Source organism: Molothrus ater, chromosome 13, assembly GCF_012460135.2.
Source record: "Molothrus ater isolate BHLD 08-10-18 breed brown headed cowbird chromosome 13, BPBGC_Mater_1.1, whole genome shotgun sequence".
Classification (NCBI taxonomy): domain Eukaryota; kingdom Metazoa; phylum Chordata; class Aves; order Passeriformes; family Icteridae; genus Molothrus; species Molothrus ater.
The window spans coordinates 18,085,626-18,105,371 of NC_050490.2; the positions used below are offsets into that span (position 1 = coordinate 18,085,626).

Sequence of the window (19,746 nt, forward strand, 5' to 3'; positions counted from 1 at the left end):
GTTGATCCATGCAACCGAGAGCAAACTGGTCACCATTTATGCCTGAGAATTTGGCTGCTCTACTCACCGAGGATGCGGAGCTCAGCTGCGGCGGTAACGAACTGCCGGGTTTGGGGTTTGTTGGCTCGGCAGACGTACACCCCGGAGTGATGGGGCTGGCTGGAAGGAATGAGGAGATTTGTCCGGCCCAGCACAATCACATCTGTGGAAATGGACTTTCCATCTGCAGGAAGAAACATGCACAAATGTGGGGGGGAGCCCAGGCTGCCCTTTATGAGGGCTTGTAAGCAATGCCAGGATTGCAGCTGGGGAGTGGAGAGACCCCCAAATCCCAAACCCCAGCACAGAGGAAGATTCCTGCTGGGACACTCCTCAGTGCTTGACAGCCAGCTCAAGCCAACACTGCCCCAAGGTTTAGTTTAGCCTGTAATAATCAAAAAAGTTCTGGTTTGGATCAAAACAGTCTCTGATGCCTAGGGTGTGCCTGCAATGAGAGCGCTAGGAATAGCACATTCAAGGGAAAGCTGTGCTAACACGCGGTTTGGAAAAGCTGCTGGATCTGCCTGCTGACCCCTGTCATGAGCACAGACACTCATTCATGCAATGTCAGCAACACTGTTGAATCACTGACAAGTCAGGGACTCCTCCTCTTCCTCTGTGTTCTGGATGTGAACCCAAATTTACTGAGCTTCCTGATCCATTCCTTGTTCACAGCTTGGCTGTGAGGTGTCAGAAAGACACCTGGAGCTCCCTGGAACTCTGGTGTTTATGTCAGAGACATGGGCCATGAGCTGCCTTCTCCCCACTCTCCAGGCTGGGTGCTCAGCACTGCTGAGTAGGGAAGGAGGAAAGGGCAGCTCCTTCTCACTGGCCAGAAGCCAAGATGTCCTTCTACAACTTCAAGTAGCCCTGGGCTCCTCAGCATCACAGACAGGGCAGAGGGTGGTGCTGGGCACTGCATACTCTCAGCATCACTCTGAGGTGAGAATCTCAGGGATATGGCATTGGTACCTCTGAGAGTGTGTGGGAGACAAAGCCAAGAGCTGGGGACAAGCTGAGGAGAGGCTTAGATGGGAGGTCTGGCACAAGTCTGCAGACTGGGAGGACCAGCCAATTTGTGCAGTACCTGTGCACCAGCAGACTTTGTCTCTCTCCACCTGCAGAAGCACCTCTCCAGCACTGCCTGCCTTTACCTCTCCAGCTTCAGCCGAGCCTGGAGCTCACACAGAACAAACTCCCCACCTCCACTGTGAACAGCTGCACTGACTTAGCACCATCAGCAGGGAATGTGGCTGAGAGCAGATCCTCTGCCCCCTCCCTGCACTTTGGGAGGGTCTTCAGATGGCCTCACAGTTCAGTGGCTGCACACTCAGAACACACAATCTGCACACCCCGTTTGCACTGGGGCAGTTGGTTGGAAAACTGACTCCAGATGGTAGCACTTAGCTGACACCACCAAAGCTGGCAAGAGCCAAACTGGCAACCTGGAGGTACATCCTCAGTATTCCCCACATGACTGATGGTCCAGTAACCCACTCTGCTCGTAAATGAAAGCTTGGAAACAAACTTGTGTAACTCAGAATGACTTGCACTGTTACTCCGTCCTTTTAAATGGAAGAGTCCACACAAGGGAGGAGACTGGGACCAAGTAAACACTTGAAAATAAGCATGGAAAGAACTGGTTCACCAATCCTTCCCCCTCTACCCTTGTCTTCCTTCCTCATGAAAAACTCTCCTAATGATAATTAACTCTAATATTATCTACTTTACCATGGGCATCAACAGTTCTCAGTAAAGCAGTAAGTGATCTAGCAGGGGAATGCTGAGCATTTGTAATTATAAAGCACATGGGATAAACTAGAAACATTTCTGCCATAACATTTAAGCCTTGCTCACTTGATTTCCAAAGTGGTATCCTCTGAGGTTTTTTTGCTCCTTTTTTTTTTGTGGGGAAGAGGAAATATTTTTATATGCTAAAATTACTGCCTGTGGACAAATCTGGGCTGAAAACCAACCACAATAAATGGCTACAGGGGAGAGGACTCTTAAATTGTGACCTGGATTTATGAAAATGACTGAATGCCTTTTCTAGGGGAGAATCAACCTCTGAGCTGAGAATGTCTTCAGTCAGAGCCTCTGAAACACATCTGATGGATGTGATTCTCAGTGAAGTGACACTGGCATCCAACTCATGACTTTGGCTATCAGCCCTGGGTAACATCTGCCAGCCCAGCTCATTCATACACCTCTGACGAGACCTAAGCAGCTCCTCAATCCCTCCATTCAACAAAAGCCTCCCAGTAACAGTCCCAGTCACTCCAAGGATTAACAGATTTTATCAAGTTTTATAATGCTGCAAAATACAAGCTATTTCTCCAGTGCAATGGCAGATTCCACAGAATCCCCAGTAACCTTGGAGCCCGGGGAGGAGTGGCACCTGACCCCATCTCATGACCTTTACTGCTCCAGTTCACATGAAAAAGACTAATTTAGATCAAAAGGCATCCAGGCATAGGTGAAACAACTATAAATTGAATTGTGTGCTTTGTAACCTTCAAGATTTAATTAATAATTCCACTTTAGCAAGGACACCCCACACTACGCCACCACCTGTGTCATTAGGTATCGACGTTACAAGCACCCTTCCTGTCCTAGATTTTTCCACTCTTAATAGATTTTTAGAATGTAGTATCTACAGGTTCCTATGGATAACAGAAGTTTAGTCTGTCCCTCATACTCACCTTGTCGTATCCAGGAGACAAAGGGGGTGGGATCAGCAGCTGCCATGCACTCCATCACCACACTCTCCCCAGCCACCACCGTGGTGTTCTCCGGAGCAGCGACAATGGTGACATCTCCTCCTGCTGCCTGGGAACCTAATATCAAAAATTAAAAAAAAAATCTGTCCTTCCAAGATGCAAAGTTCCCAGGAAAAAAAGAATACAGTCCTGGCTCCCTAGCTGTGCTTCCCTGGGCAGTCTCATGTGTGGAAATGGCTCGGGCCCAGCTTGGGGAGAAAAACATGTCTTGCTTTTATATGACTACAGAATTTTTACTAAAGAAACAAACAATCTGCCCAGCAAAATTTACTCTAATCATATGGCTTCTAATAACAGGATTTTCACATGGAAAACAAGCAGAATTTCAGCCCAACACCGTCATGAACTGTTGCTACATGGATGTTTGAAACAAGACACCGCTGTCCTCAAACAGAGCAACACCAACACTCACCCTGCCAAAGCACTGGAGCAGCTCAGAAAGGATCCAGTCACTTGGCTAAAGCAATTTTAATAGCCAGATGCTGGACTGTAAACTGCAACACAGAGAGGTCATGGCTGCGTCCTGGCCTTCACCTGACAGCACAAAGACTGATCAGTTATCCCACATCTGGAGGAGACAGTGCTGTGTAGCTTGTACGTGCACAGACCCAGAGCCAACACCTAAATCAAGCAAGGTTTACAGGAAGGTCTCCAAGCTGCATTGCACAATGCCTTGAGAATGGGATGGGGATATTCTGCTTGAAATGAAACTTCTGCCTGTGCCTGCCCACTGCTGAGCAGAGGTTAAGGGAAGGTTAAGGAAATGCCTTTGCAGCAGCCAAATTTCTGTTGTCAGATGAAAACAACCGGAGCACTCTTGAGCAGACCAGAGTGTTCATGACCCTCGCTAGTTCCTCCAGCTCTCTCAAATACCTCTAACTCTGGGGGACACTTTTGTTGTTGTCCTCATGAAGGGAGAAATAACTGTAGAGGAGTCACATAGTGCCAGTAACAATTAGGCCTGCAATGAAAGTTACTGGCAGTAGGTCTCAAACAAATAAAAGCAGGACCTTTCTGAACTCAGTGTATCAAGATGCTGCAGAGTTCAAAACCCAAGAGATTCAGACAAGCTCTAAAAGGACATATTTACCAGGACTGTTAAATATGGTCTCATTGCAGTCCCCAGTCCAAAATGCTCCTGACTGGGATACTCTGACTGGGACCCTGATTGTCAGATGCTGAAGGAGATGTCCAAGGAAAGCACCATGTCCTCCCTGCCCAGTTTCTTTACATGCTATCCTGTACCACCTGCTCTGGTCACTTCTGGAGACCCTCACTGGCCATTCATGCAGCATCCAAACAATTCACTCATATCTGAATTCCTTGGGGATATAAACCAGAGGAGCTTCAGCCTCACAGGCAGAGCTGCCTGCATGGCAGGAGGCCACAGAGGGCTGCACAGAATGCGCTGTGCTCAGCTCAGCCCCAGGCTCAGTGCCAGTCAATCTAGGCAGGGCAGTCTTGCCAAAGCATTGGTTCCAGGCTGAAATGTTCTCGCAGCCCATACGTGCGTGAAAGGGATTTCCATCTCTAGAATTATGTGAGCACGGTCAAGAGGAGCCAGCAGAATCCCTGAGGCACCAAGGGAAACCAGGAGTGAGCAGGAGCCAGTGCTTGTCCAGCAGATGGAAGCAGAGACCGAGGAGCACCCACAGTGCCTGACCTGGGGCAGTGGCCGGACCACGCTGACCTGCAATCCCAGCCCTGGGCAAACAGCAGCAAGAGGAGCTGCCCTGGGGCAGGGAAGAGCCAAGCCAGCTGTCCTCCTTCCAGTGAAATGAGTACCCTACACAGAGGGGTTGGTGTGGACAGGCAAACCCAGTCTCCTCCTGGGCTGGCCAGGGCTTTGCTCCATCACATCCATTGCTGCTCCCATCGTCCACATCCACAGACACCTTCAGCCTCACAGCCAGCACACCTGGCTGCAGCAGGACAACTTGGGAAACAGCATAGGGACAGGAAGAAAACTCAGCAGATATGGATTCTGAGAAGTCACTGACAATCAGATCAAAATCCTGGTCACTCTGAACTACTGAGACAGAAAATGGGCTTAATGCAAAAACTGGCATGACAGCTTCCACCTCAGGCACATAAGCTCAAGGATCAGAGAAACTCAAGGCTCTCCGCAACAGCAGCCTTCTTTTAACTCCAGCTCTAGTTCAACAAAGCCCTGAAATCCACAAGTAATCATTAGTCCTGCACAAGAACTAAGCACAGGGAGTTCAGTGAGGCCCAGCTAGATGGGTGAGGCTGCTCTGCACATTGTTAATGCGAGGTGAACACCCCACACGGCACACAGGGATGAGGCAATGTCAGAGAAAGAACAAGGAGAAGGAGCTTTCCAGCCAGGATGTGGAAGGAAACACATGAAAGAGTATCAGAAACAAAGGCAAAGGGCTTTACAGCTGCCATTCAAGGGAAGACCACAGTGCTGGAAAGACACTGGAGAACCCAGTAAGTTGTGATGAGTGAGCTGGGGAAAGTGCTGCAAAGGAGCCAGGTGAGGAGCTGCTCTGTGCTTAGCAGGGCTGGATGTGGTCACACACCTTGACACAGCCCAGGCTCAGGCTCAGCTCACCCTGCACAGGACTCAGCAAGCCCAATATGCCCACCCTGGACACGAATCACTGCCTGCAGGGCCATGGCAGCTTCTGAAGAAAAGGAGCAGGGCAGCAGCTGACACCACATATCCTGGGAGCAGGAATATCCATGGTAGGATGTCCATCCTGCCCTGGGAGTGAGATTCTTTACCCAGCACCACTGGCTGCCACATACCTGCTGGGCAGGACATGGCTGAGGCACATCTGTGTGCAAAAAGCTGTCTTTTTCTGCACTGCTTGGGGAAAAAATAAATCTAGAGTAAAAAGAAATAACACCAGCCAGATGGTAATATATTCCCTGCCAGATTTCCAAGCAGCTTTCTCTACCAGCCTTAGAGCAGAGAAAGAGAGAAAGCTGCTCAAACCTGACTTAAACACTCATCTGCTCCATCAGGTGCATGGCCCCAGGTATTGACTGGCAAAAGCACTTTACAGGTTATAGAAGCTTCACCTGAAGGCACTTGTCCTGTATCACTTGGTCCCTGGCAGCTGCCTGGTAGTGCTGTCAGTCAATAGGAGAGAGGTTTTACCTTAGTTTCAGCCTTGAAAAACTATCGGGAAAATATATTAGTCCAGGCCCCATATCTGATTATTACTGAAAATTATATTACAAACATAAACAGTTCTGCTTGCTTTCTCAGTGCATTCCTGGGTGTGTGCATGGATGAATGCCCCTTACACTTCTTGCACAAACACTTTTCTCTCCAGCTTTGTATTCCATTGTGGATGTCTCAGAGCAAGTCCACAAGTCAAGTTTCTCTTCAAACTGAGCCCCTTTGGAGCACATTTTCCCCTTGCCACCTCTCTAGGCTGGTTGGACACAATGGATCACAAGTTCACCCCCACAAACTGTGTTTCAGTGAGGAGTTCCCAAGAACAGTATTCAGCTAACCAGGGAAACTTCCACAGAGGGGATTCCAACACACATTGGAGAGTAAAGCCAACATGAGGCTTTTTGTCTCCACTGCCATTAAGATAATTTCAGGTCAAGAGGGAATTGTCAGAACCAAAAGAAAAAAAGAGCTGCAGTTTCCAAGACATCTTTCACTGCCTGAACAAAACAGGTCACTGAATGCACCTGCGCCATGCTGGCTGCTCTGGGGCATGAAGAGCTTTCACAGAGCTGCTATTTAAAACTTGGGCTTTGAGATTTCTCCCACTCTGCCAGCTTTGTTTTGTCTCTCCAAGCAGCAGAGCTGCTCCAGGCAAAAGCTTTGCACAGCCCAAGGCACAACCCATGGACTCACATCAAAACTCTCCATCACTGAGGCCTTTGTGAACTTTCTGCCCTTCTGAATCAGCTGGATCAATTTTACCCTCTTTTCACATATGGGGTGCCAAGAATGGCTCTGGGATCACTGTGAGCAGTGCACAGAACTGAGGGAAATTCTCAGTGCACTGAAAGAGTTTGAAAAGGCAGTCCTCTTCCTGCACAGTTTGTTAACCCCTGCACAGAGAGACAACAAAGGTGCTACCACAGGCCAAGAGCCCAGACTTACTGATCAGAATATCACCTGCAGTTTACTGTTTCCAAATGACTCACTACACAAGACTTCTCAGTTTATGTGTTTTTCTACTTTCCTATCATGAGACAGGGGAGTCAGGCCAAACCTGGGTGCTCCACTTTGTTGTACCACTGCTCTCACAGGCATCCCTCAGTGCCTGGGTTCAGGGCAGGCACAGAGGAAATATAACAAAGCATTTATGATGTTGTGTGTTATAAATTGAAAAGGAGGTAGGGAGGGGAGCCTGTGGGAACCTGTGAGTGAGTGAGTGAGTGAGTGGCCAGACACACCTCAGCACACTCCTGAGGCTGCACAATCTCCACAAATCCAATTGTGTCATTTCACAGTGAAGGTGAACTCTGAGCAGGGATGTCAAGGGAGGCACCAGGGGGAGCTGATTGGGACAAAGCTCAGAATGTTTATTTGAGCTTATGGCTTGAGTTATAATATCCATCAGTGACTTCCATCTCCAAGAGTTCATAACTTGGCTCTGCCTCTAATGCATCCATAATTCAACAGTGATCCTCTCCCGCCTCCCTGCTCTTGTTAGTGCAGAGTATCAGCAAAGAATTCAGGCAGTGCAACAGGAGGAAAATGCTTTTTGTTCAGCCAATTTGTGATGGTCGTTTGCAGTGACAAGAGGACGACTTCTTAGATGGGAACTAACACCTCTCTCCCGATTCCATGAACACCCTGCCTTGGCAAAAGTGCTGCAAGGTTAAACATGACTAGCATGGCAACACATTCAGCTCTCAGCTGTCAGCAGGTCAAGATTTGGAGATCTCTGACAATCAAGCAACAATCTTCTGTTCTGCAAACTTTCTCACCCTCTCTGGAGGAGGAGCATGAAACCTTATTCATCCCTGCGAGCCTCCTCCGGGAATGGATCCTAGCACTGAGCAGCTGTTCATTAGAGAAAGTCAATGCTGTCACTGCTGTTATTCTGCAGACAATAGGGGAGCAAATTACCCATTGCAAAGCACACACCTTCAAAAATGTGGGCGCTGTGTTTGCAGAGCAGGTCCTAGTCCCACTCCCCAGCTCTCTCCCTTTTCCTGGATAACTCACAGACCTCCTGGACTGTTAGGAAAGAAGCTGACAGCAACTGTGGAGGAGAAAAACATCCTTCAGACCTGCCTTTCTCCTCCCTTTACACTGCCCTGGAAATTTATCTGTAATTTATTTCTACTTCAGGACAGGATAACCAGCATGTAAAATCTCTAGGCAAGACTCTTGCCCAGTTGTATCCAAACACATGGAATATTTGCTTCCAGGGCAATATAAACAATGTCAGATCTCACACCTGAGCATGTTTAGCAATAGGCATTTCTTATTTTCTAACTGTTCTAACCTGAAAATGGCAAGGCACAGCTTTGTTAACAGGAAAGCAAAAAGAACTGGGAGAAGGGAGTTTTCATAAGCGACTAGAGAAGGTGAGTGGTGCCCTTTTAACACCCTAAATCAGGTGTTCCCAAGTGTCCTAAGTCAAAAACTGCCTCCTCTTATCCCCAAATGCAAGCACATATCCTTTCTGAAACTTACCATTTACTTTTTGGAGTTTTTCTCCCACCTTTGCTATATCAGTGCCTGTGGCAGCTTGGATCCAAGTTTTCCTGTCATTGAAGGCATGGGATGACTTTTGGTGGTTACAAGGCTATGGACTCAATTCCTCAACTTTAGTGCTCTCAGAACTCGTTCTCTGCAGCCTTTGGTCCCCAAGCCTTACAGGATCTTTTAGGTGTGTGCCTCAGCAGAAACCACAGCAAGGACAATGGTTTGGTACTGGGACTGCAGAGGTTGTCCCAGTACAATGTGTCAGCACCAGTGCTCACAGAAATGCTCCTTTCCTTTCCCTTCCCAGGCACCTGTGGAGTGTCTGGGTCAGCACACAAGTCATCCAGGGAGGCTGAAAAGCAAGTTGGCTTCCACTGTTCGGTGTATTGGAGTAACAGGTTATTTCTGCCCAACAGTACAGATAAGCTCAATAAATCAGTTTTTTATTGTCTTTTACCTCATGTCTTCCAAATGTTTTGTAAGCAATTATGCATTTGTCAATGCAAACATTGAACTGAAAAGCTGAACAGGGAAGAATTTATCTCCATGTTGTGCAATGTTTCTCTTTGGAGTCTCTCTTCCTCCTTACTAAGATGGTGCTGCAGCAGAGCAGTGACATCCTGTCATCTTTAAAGCAGCACACAAAGAAACACGGTGGATTAAAACACAGAAGTTCAATCATTTTTCAGTGCTATTAAAAGACCTGCACACACAGCACTTGTATCTCAAACTACGATCCCAAAATCCCCCAAGAAATAATTCAGCAAACAGATCCTAAAATATATGGTCCAACCTACACATTACTAAACTTGCTCCTCTGCTGTTTGCATGTATGTGAAAAACAGAGAATGTAACAGATTAAATACACTCCTCTGATTAAAAAAAGATGCAGAGAGATTCATTAGTTTGGACGAGGACTTTCCATTTACTACCTGGATGTACTCCTCAGATCACCACCTGCCACAGCTTCTGGGGTCTCTCCACAGAGCGTGGCAGGAGAAGCTGCTCTAGGAACAGCTTCTCATTTGTCTTGAGAAACAGCCTGTGCAACATTTCCCCAGTTCCACGTCTGTGTCTGGAAGCCCTGGGAGGGAACACATGGATCCCAGTCCAGACAAGCAAAGGGGCCATCAGGCAGTCCTCTTTCATTCCTCTCAACTTCTTTATACAGCTGACAGATTTCAGCTCAGAAATTAAATCCACTAATGTACTAGTTCAGCCACAAGCTGACACCCTGAACTCTCTGTAACCAGAAGCCCAGGAAGAGTGGCAGGTTTCCAGAAATTGCCTTGGATTTTTAGGGGGGCTCTTTCCCCACTCCCCAAGTCCTTGATCCTTCAGGCTATGGAGTTTTGTACGTCCAGGGTACACTTAGCTGTGCTGCAAAGCAGTCGGAGTGTGCTTTGCCCACCACTCCAGCTCTTGTAAAGCTGTCAACATTGGCTCTCTGTTTGCGTACACGCATTTGGAACCGCTCCTGATCACGCCAAAAGGGACGGGAGCCAGCCAGACTGCACGACGCATTCCTGCTCGCTTCCCCAGAGCGCTTGGAAGCGCCTCCATTTGCACCGCTCCGAGCCGGAGCCAGGCAAAATAAACAGGAGGGGCTGTGCCGGCAGCTGCACAGAGCTCCGAGAGCTGGGGCTCTTCTGGCTCCTGCCACAGCCAAAAGGGTGGCACACCTCAGGCCTTCAGGCATCTCAGTCCTCAGAAGCCTGAAGATGCATCACAGAGAGTTTCTGGGAGGCAGAAGCAGCAGCCCATGGAGCTGGAATGTGGCAGAGGCAATAGGAAACTCCAGCTCAGGGCACAGTGGATGCTGAGACCTAACAGAAAAACTGTGTTGGGGCAGCATAGACAGTGTCATCACTTTAGATAGTAACTACTGATTAATAAGTCTGTCTTGGCACGTTTTCACAGACTTTTGTGCAAACAAATTCCCTATAAGAAAGTTACTCAGTGTATAGATCAGGTGAGAGGCCAACAAGAAGAGAAGAAAGGAGCAGAGGTACCTCAGAGTCTTTGTGTGGAGAACAGAGCAGCCTCCCTGCCCTAACCCTAAGACCCAGACAGCTTATGTTGCTCAGGCTGAGCCCTTAAAGCACTGCAAGCTCCAGCCATTCCCATGCAGCTGCCAAACCCAGTGACTAGAAAAACAAGGACTGCAAGAGGCTGTTTTGTAAAGTCATGACTGCAACAGGAACTTCCTCAGTATACCAGGAATGCCCCATGGCTGACAACCAGTCAGGATGATGTCCCAGCTTCTGGTCCAGTGGCTCAAGACAGTCTCCCATGGTCTTTGTCACTAACCCACTGTGCTGCTCTGGGTACATCTCTCAGCATCTCTGGGACTCCATCTGCTCACAGTTCACAACACAGCTATTCACAGAAGTGAAGATGCAAAAGTAATAGCCAGAGAGCATCAGAAGACCCTTAACAAAAGCCACAGTATCCATGATTTAAATATAAACACCCCCCAAATCAGTAAACATGAGACAGCCCTGGGGACATAAGTTGCCAGCCTCTGGGATTCGGTGGGAACACCCTCATGCCTTTTTAACCATCATTATACCAGCTCTCTCTGTCATTATCCTAGGGCAGCACACCACTTTCCAGAATGATACATGAGGAACCTCCAAGGAGAAAAAAAAAAGCCATAAGTCCTATTTTTTTACCTCTTGCAGAGCAATGACACAGAGACATGGTCAACAGAAGACCATTCTGTCTCACAAGTCACCCTGAAACTCCTCCTTACTCACCTTGCCTCAGTGACTGGAGCCATTTCACTCCAGTCACTTCCTCCTTGTGCTCTGAGGCTGATGTTTCCCAGGGGCTGACACCTATTTCATCAGAACTATTTGCAATTCAGATTTATTTGTAATATCAGATCCATCTGCAATTCAGGCACATGCAGCGACAGCAGAGAGCGATGAGGCTGGAGGCTCTGGCCCGTGCAGGAGGGCACAACCTGCTTCCTCTGTGACCATGGCTCCTGGTCTGCCCCATTCCCTCTGCCAGAGCAGCCATCCACTGTCCTGAGCAGCTTTGAAAAGAGGAACATTTTGGGAAGGGATCTTGCAGAGGGCTCTCCCTGATGCCAGGTACACAGAATGCTTCCCACAAGTGACGCTGTGAACACACAACACTCCGGGAGCCCACAGTAAAACAGTCTGGCAGCAAACTGAGACTGCCAACTTGGAAGGGAGAGAACTAAAAGCAGATGGATGCATCTGCATTCACTCAGGACAATGCAAATCTGTTTTTCTAGGAAAAGTCCGGAAGAAAAGCTGGCTTTCCATGGGGAAAGATCATTGCTGATGTCCACAGATTCTGTCAGAACCCTTTGCCTGGACACTTGCTGGGTGCCACAGAGAACCCTGATGTAAGGCTGTGCATCAAGACAGTGTTTGATAGCACCACCTTCCCCTCCTTATCCCATCCTTCCTCTCTCTTCCTGCTCCTCATTCTTGTCCACAATCCACTCGGCTGGCATTGCCCCCTGGCTGCACCAGAAACAGAGATGGGCAAGAACACCTCTGATACTGAAGGCAAACTCCCAGATGTGTTCTGAGCAATCCCTAGCATCCAAGATATCCAAGTGAGGGCTCAGAGCAGCCCAGCACTGCTCCTGACTCAGCCTCCCCTGTGACCCAGGCCCACTCCTCCCACTCCTGTTCCTCAGCACCCCTGTAGGTACTGGTGGGTCTTGGAGACAGGGACATGTCTGTCCTGTATCAAAAGTGATGGGATTTGACACCCCCATGAGCTTTGCGATGCCTCCAGACGCTTCCAACATCCCCACTCCAGCTGCTGGATGCTGTCGGTGCCGGAGGGCACCGCCAGCCCTTGACCTCCGAGAGCTGCTGAGGCACAGCTGTAACACCAATGATTAATAATTAACTAGTGTCATCAGGAGCCCAACCACATCAACCTTCCTGTCCCACAGCCCACTGCAAGCTGCTGACCTAATTATGGTCTCTATTCCTAGCTCCTTTCCAGCCTCTCCACACAGTCACAGCCTGTCCCACATCCTCCAGGGCAGGCTAGGTGTGATCCCTGTAGTGCAGATGTGCTGATGCACCACAGGATTGCACCACCACCAAAGGACTCAGAGGAGAACTAAATGGAGCCTACCACTTAAACTGTGCTTCAGTCCAAGCCTAACCAAACACCAGCTGTTATTTTAGGAAGCCTCAAAAGTGCAGCAGACCTGAATTAGATAGGAATGCATGTGGAGAACACCAGAGGACCATAAACCATGCCTGAATCCAGACATCCCTCATCTGCAGGAGCTGAAGGCAGAGTAATACAGGAACCTGGCCACATCTGACAGCTCTAAACGTCATGCACAGCTACCACTGCATGTGGATTAGAGCAGTTTCCCCTTAGGACCTGGAAACAGCTCACCTATTCCCAGCCCTACATCTCTTGTTCTGCTCTATTATCCTTGACACCTCTGTTGCCACTCACTTCGGTGCCATCCCCAGGCTTAGCTGTTGTGCTTAATGGGAGGTGAGGGCTCTGTATTTTGTATCAAACCCTCTGTCACTGCGGGCTGTTGGAGCTGTCAGGAGTGTGGCACATCATAGCCCCACGGAACTTCACAGACAGCTGAGCTGGAACTCCCCTTGGGCTCCCAGAGCAGGCTGCTGACACTGGAGCTATGAGCAGTTTTCCCTCGGCGATGTGAGGGGTGTGATGCATCTTGGCCCTGTAGGAACCCCAGCCAAGCAGAGCTGTGTGGTTGGATGCGTGCCTGACACACATCTGCACCAGCCTTTCACAAGTTTCACCCAATATCAATGGGCTCGATCCTGCTCCACACGTGCTTGAAACCCACCAGCAGTGACAGGCTCAGTAAAGTGAGATGGAGTTAAAGTTTACAGCTTGTTAGGCAAAAGGTCACTTCTAGCTTTAAAGATCTATTTATTAAGCAGGAAGTGTTGTGTACCTCCGCCTTGATCTTGCCATCCTCTGAATTCACACTTGCCATGGCTTGCTTAGCACCTTCTGCCACAGGCAGGAGCAACAGTGTTTTACAGAATCCATCAGATGCATTATGCAAACAGCTTCAGATACCTGCTCCCCAGGAAACCAGAACTGTGAAACACTCATAAACAGAGTCCTCATGGCTGAGGGATGTCAGGTGAAGTTCCCTGCTTAACTGCTAGTGAAGTGAGAGACCAGAGGGCAAAGGAAAACAGAAGGATGATAAAAGGAGAGAGGGAAAAGTGACAGTTCTATGTCCTGCACAGGAGGCACATGGTACAGGAACACGGCAATTGCAGGTTGGAACCAGGATGTCTCTTTCTCCAGACGTGGTGCATCATTTGCTGATTATGCCAACAACTCACAGCAAAAATGTAATTGTGTTATCCCACCCCACACTTTCTTTCCCTATACATGCCTACAGCTCATGCCTCCCAGAAGTGTGCCATGCCCACACACAGCTGTGGATAGCTCTACTCCCTCAACCACACAGGGCCCTGCTGTCCCTGCAATGGGTTCCTGCTGGAGGAAGACCACCCCAATCCAGGTTGGACCATCCCTCTGCTCTGGTTAATGCTGCCCTTCACTGTCGCTGGCAGCACACACAGGATCAATGCCCAGCTGCAGTCAGGGAGGCCAGCCCAGAGCAGCACTGACCCAAATCCAAAGTTCCCTGTCCCCTGGCTGCCCAGTACCTGTGCTGGAAGCCGCGAGGGGAGCAGAGCACGTGGCCAGGGCTCAGGCTGAGTGCCAAGCCAGCATCCAGCACGTCATTCGCACATGCAGGGACTGAAAATCCACTTGTGGTAACAGCACGTCTGTTTCTGCGAGGTGGTGGCCAACTGCGAGTGTTGCTCACTTCATCACCACCTTCCCCTCCATCCCTAAAGCTCACCCCAGTCAAGAGCTCTGTTTTCCTACAGCCCTCTGGAGCAGGAACCATCCCAGGCTCTATGTTGGTACCTGCAAGCCACTGCAGCACAAACACCAAAAGAACAAAAAAACTGAAGGTGCTTCAGCAGCCTCCAAGCTCTGTCCCTGTTATCACATTCATACAAATATTTGGCTGAAAAATCCATTTCCTGGGACACTGCTGCAGCAAGCTGCTACAACTGTCAGCGTAAATGATGTTCTGCCAACGGCAATCTCGCAGTGTCATCTCTAATAACACGGCACTAAATCCCAGCTCGCGGGGGATGTGCTCAGCTGCTGGGAGACTCCTCCGTGGTTGCTCAGCCCAGACCTCCACCCACCACCCTGCTCTGTTCTCCAGTTCCTGCATTACTGCAGCACAGGGAGATTCTGATTCTTGCCTATCTGGTTTAAGGCAAAGGTTTTTCCCACAGATGTCACAGCAGTCACAGCCACCCCACATGCACAGACCAGGAACAGGGTCCGGAGGACACGAGGAGGGAAATCCCACACCCACGCTGAGATACATGCCCACACCTCTCTCTGTATGTGCCCCTAGATGCCCTCCAGCACCAAATGTCCATAATCATTCTCCAGACTGACCCACTCCAAGGCTATTTATTACATTATCCCTCTTTACAGAAATTTCCAGTTGAGGAACTGATTCTCTTCTGCAGCCCAACAACAGAGAGGGAGAGAGAAGCAAGGAGTCCTGGCTCCGAGGACCATGCTTTGACAATCCTTCTGCAATAACCAATAAATATGAAAAGACACAAACACTGAGATCTTCATGAAGGAGCTCTGGGGTCAGGATCTCAAATTTGTTTCTCCCACTCCAGTGGAAAAAAACTATTCTATACTAAAATTGCCAAGATTTTTAGGTCACTTGGGAGACACCATACTGCTTATACATACTCAAAGGGATAAAAAAATAAGGAGGAATGACAATTTTTTCAAGATTCCCAATGCTTTGCAACTAAAACTAATAGGATGGATTGCAGGGAAGTGAAATTTGGGTTAGCTGTGGAGAAGAGATCCCAGCATTCATTAAATGGGGAAGATGCAATGGAAATTAGGGGGAGCAACACTCCTTGTGACATTTAAAAACAGAATAGATCAAATCTTTGTATAAATCTACTGTTCTTGCAGCAGCACAGCTTCTGACTGTTATTTGTGCTACATTGTGCCAGTTGTGGGGCAAATACACAGCAAGAGGGAGTCCCTATTCCCATGAAAACACACAGAACAGGCATGTGCGTGACATGGAGGGGGAAAGTGAAGTGACAGGCAAAGTGACCTGCTGAGACCACACATCACGTTCCCCAAGCCCTTCTGCTACTCTTCTTTGAGAGCTGCTTTATGAAGCATGGCAACACTTCTGTGTGTATGTCAAGAACCTGGGAACACGACCAGGACACACAAGGAATTAGTTCTTTATCTACAAGTTCAGAGTAGGGCTCCAGAGCCTGCTTCCAGAAAAAGGAGCTACAAGGAACAGACACAGCTGACCCCAAGGAAAGGCAGCATGCACAGCCAGGGCCTGGGAAAGCATCCAACAGCCAGCTCCTAACACCCTTTTGGCAGAGAGAGACACAGGGTTCATTCATCACCTGTCCAGGTGAGGGGTGAAGGGACAGAGCTGCCAGATGTGTTTAGCACTCTGTGCACTGGGAAGCAGTGGAGATCCAAGAGGAAAACCCAAGCTATCCCTGTTTCAGCAGCAGGCTCTGTTTCAGGGCTGCGTGACCGCATCCCGCTGTCCCGTCTGCTCTCTTCCCTTCCAGCTCCAAACGCCGCTTCCCCAGGGAAGGTCTGGAAATTTGCACCATGAAGTCTGCACAGCCAAAACATCTGCAGCCCCGCCTGCCCTGCCTGGCCACGGCCAGCATGTGCTCAGCCACGGACACACAGCACAGCCTAAATTCCCCCAAGACAGGGAAGTCACACTGCCCAGGGAAATGACACTTTTGGGGTTTTTAGACTGTGCAGATATGACAGAAAGAGGTCATGTTAATTGCTGTTTTTACTGGGAAAAGGCCTTTAATAAGGGAGAGGGAACAATTCCCAGCCATCGTACAAGGAACAGGGAGGGAAGGGGGAGGAACAGGACAACTGGGCAGAAGAGCTACAGGGAAACTGATTCTTTAGCTATGCACAGCTCGTTCAAATCCAGCCCTGTCTGGAAGGCAGAGGCATGAACACAAAATGTTCCCAGACCAGATCCTTGGAAGCATTTGCATTATCACCAGCAAGACCCCAAAATCTACCAGGAGCACAACCTTCAGCATCATAATACGGCACTGCCAGTGCTGCCAGTGGGACAGCAGATAAGGAGACACAAGGTCCCACTGCACAAACCTTTTCCATGGGCCCTGGCAGTGCAGTGGGACTGAAAGGCTGGACTGTCACCTTATCTTGGCACAAAGGAGTCCCTTGCCAGGAGCAGGGAGGGAAGAAGCAGTTTAGTCCCTCCTGTCTGCAGACACACAGGAGTTTGGTCCCTAAAATTTCCAATTAAGCAACACTAAGTAACTGTACTTCAGGCTATTGTTCTTTTGTTGTCTGTCTTTCAGTTTATTTTGGTTTTTTTTTTTTTCCCCTAGGATTCTTTGTTTGGGTTTAGTTTGGTTTTATTTTTCACAATCAGGAAAGGATTTCTGCCTGACCAGTTAACTCCAACTATTATCAGCTGCTTCTGAACAGGGAGGAAAAGACTCCTCAAGCCAGTCCAGGCATCCAAAAATGTGCTCTGATGGTGAAGTGCTGAAACAAAAAAGGATCAATACCATGCCAGTCACTCACGGAGGAGTTTACAGCCTGCACAGGTCACTGCAGTTTCCCATCTGTCTCAGAGATACTTCTCCCCAATTATAAAAAACCCCAGAGATTTAACAGGCATGTTTTTCATCACTATCAGCTCAATCTGCTGAAAAACTCAACCTCACATATTTGTTTTAGCAGCCAGCGGGTGGTGTGGTGCTGCAGAAGAGAGATTTGGGTGAGAACTCCAGGCAGAAATCTGCTCGGGCCGGCTGGTGCTCCAGAAGGAACGCTTCCCATTTAACCTCTTCCACTGCCTCCATTTGCAAAGCAGATTAAACATTGCAGAGCTACAAGATGCAATTATGCAGAATGAGTTATGATGCCAAGGACATCAAATTCACCTTTGCAGCTTGATCGATATTAGTTATCAATAGCACACCAGAGCCAGCACAGGAGCTGTCTCTGGAGCTGGAACTGCCCATAGGAAGCGCTCCCCGAGGCTCCCAGCTTCATTAAACACACAGAGGATCTGGCAGTGGCTGGCAATTAGATACAGAGCATTCAACCGCTCACGAATTCTCTGCAGATTCCACCCAGATTACCTCCATGACACAATCCATTGATCAGAGGTGTGTTCTCAGGCTCCACAGTTAATTACACTCCCTGCTGATGGATAAACAGCAAAGCCATCGCTGGGAAAATACATTGGGAGCAGAATGCCAAGCAACACAATCCTAAACAAAGACGGAAGGGGCTGGGAAGGATTTCAGAGCTTTCAAGGTTAAAGCTGTCTGCAAGATACTGGGGTCAGCATGAACAGGAGACAGATGTGGCAGGGGGCACTGTCCTGAGAGAAGGGACAGCTTAGCCAGACTCCCAGCCCTGGTGAGCTTGTCCATTTGCAGGACAGGATGATACAAAGCTGGGGAGGCAGCCAGGCATGCTGGGAAGGATGCTGGAGCCTGGAGACCCCCACTGCACTCAGGCTCTCAGCTATGTCCTCATGTCCAGACTTGCCCACTGCACTCTTGGCTTACAAAGGAAAATGCACTCAGAGGCTGAGGCCCAGACTGGGAGGTGAAGGACAGCTCACAGCCAAAGCTTTGCTCCAAAGGCCTGTATCACCAGGAGAAATCCCAGCTGGGGCTGTTCCCAAATACCACAGAAAGATCTCTGGAGCTCAGCAGAGCACCAGCAATATGGACACCGAACACAAGTTGAATGTCACTGTGCTCAGCCTCCTCTGGACTGTGCTGGGCACCCTGGATAAACACTGTCCTGCCAGCTACTCCAGCCTCCAGCTATTTCTCTCGCTTGCCTGGGAAGCACCTTTGTCTGTTCATGCCAGTCCTTGCTTCTCTTGCTATCCAGTGCCACTGCAGAGAACACCACCAAAGATGCTGCCCTCCCCAAGGAGCAAATGGGCTGCCTCATCCCTTCTAATCACCCCAGAGCACAAAGGAGTCCTCCCAACACAGTCTCCTTATCCCATCACCAGCAAAGAGAAACCTTCCATGAAATGCTTCTCTGCAAGTTTTAACCAAAGCTGGCCACGTGCAGAGCACAGCAGGAGGGGAGATGGTCACTGGTATTTGAGGCCAGCTCCCCCACCACACACAATGATTACCTGGCAGACCTGTACCCAGCCCAAGAGGCTGCTGGCAGCACCTCCCTCACCTTTCACCACGCTGAGGGTGGCATCGTTGCTGTAGCGCTTTCGGGCGGCGTTGGTTGCCACGCAGTGGTAAATCCCAGCATCGCTCTCCTGCACATCCATGATTTGGAGGACACCATTGGGAAGAGTTATAAACCTGAGTAACCAAAAGGAAGAGTGTGAGACAGGCTATGCCTTACCCCAGATATTCCTCACCCCAAAGTCCTTTTATCCCTTCTTTTTCTCCCGAAAAATCTCTCAAGTGCAGGTCCTGGTAATGACAGCAGAAAGGGATCAGGAGACCTCTGAGCAACCCAACCCGTGGTTCTCAAAAGCAGTAGGTACAGACCTATCCATCACCTTGGAGTCTTCCAAATTTAAAAGCTGCTTTTGGGAGACCAGACTAACAGGACTTTGCTGACACGAACCAACTGGCCAGTACAAACCAACTCTGCACACTCACACTTCTACATACACATTTGTAGATGTCCCCAAGCTTGAGCATATGCTACAGCCAGTTTCAGCACTTGCTTTTTACAAAGGTTTGGTTGCCAGACAAAAAAAACACTGCAAAGAAGTCTGAACATCATCTTTTTCTTGCTGCAGCTCAAGTACATGAAAAGGGACCAGTTGATACACAGCTGCACTTCCATGGGCCAAAGCAGCCACAACACAGCCACCTGAACCCACATAATTTCTGCTCCTTTCCTTCTTCCACATGTTTCTGGCTTTCACAAGGTGACAAACTCACAGCTGGGCATTCAGTATCCTCTGATTTGCCCATGGGATGTTACTGAGAAACACTTCCACAGAGTGAAATGGCTACATTGCTCACGACATGAACACAATCCTTGCTGCATTACACTGAACAAAGCAGATGATTAGCAATTAGCATAAAAGTAGGAGCAGGCTGTCAGCATCTCCATTTTCTGCCTGGATTCCTAGATGGC

General features: G+C 49.0%; 1 protein-coding gene across 1 annotated transcript in view; it reads right to left on the reverse strand.

Moving 5' to 3' along the window:
• IGDCC4 (immunoglobulin superfamily DCC subclass member 4) overlaps positions 1-19,746 on the reverse strand; it is an 87,554-nt gene that overhangs the window by 26,889 nt on the left and 40,919 nt on the right. Inside the window, exons 4-6 of the mRNA XM_036389898.1 lie at positions 18,820-18,953; positions 2,742-2,876; positions 68-223 (exon numbers count right to left, since the gene is read on the reverse strand). Coding sequence (XP_036245791.1) covers positions 68-223; positions 2,742-2,876; positions 18,820-18,953 — 425 coding nt within the window. The remainder of the gene's footprint in view (positions 1-67; positions 224-2,741; positions 2,877-18,819; positions 18,954-19,746) is intronic.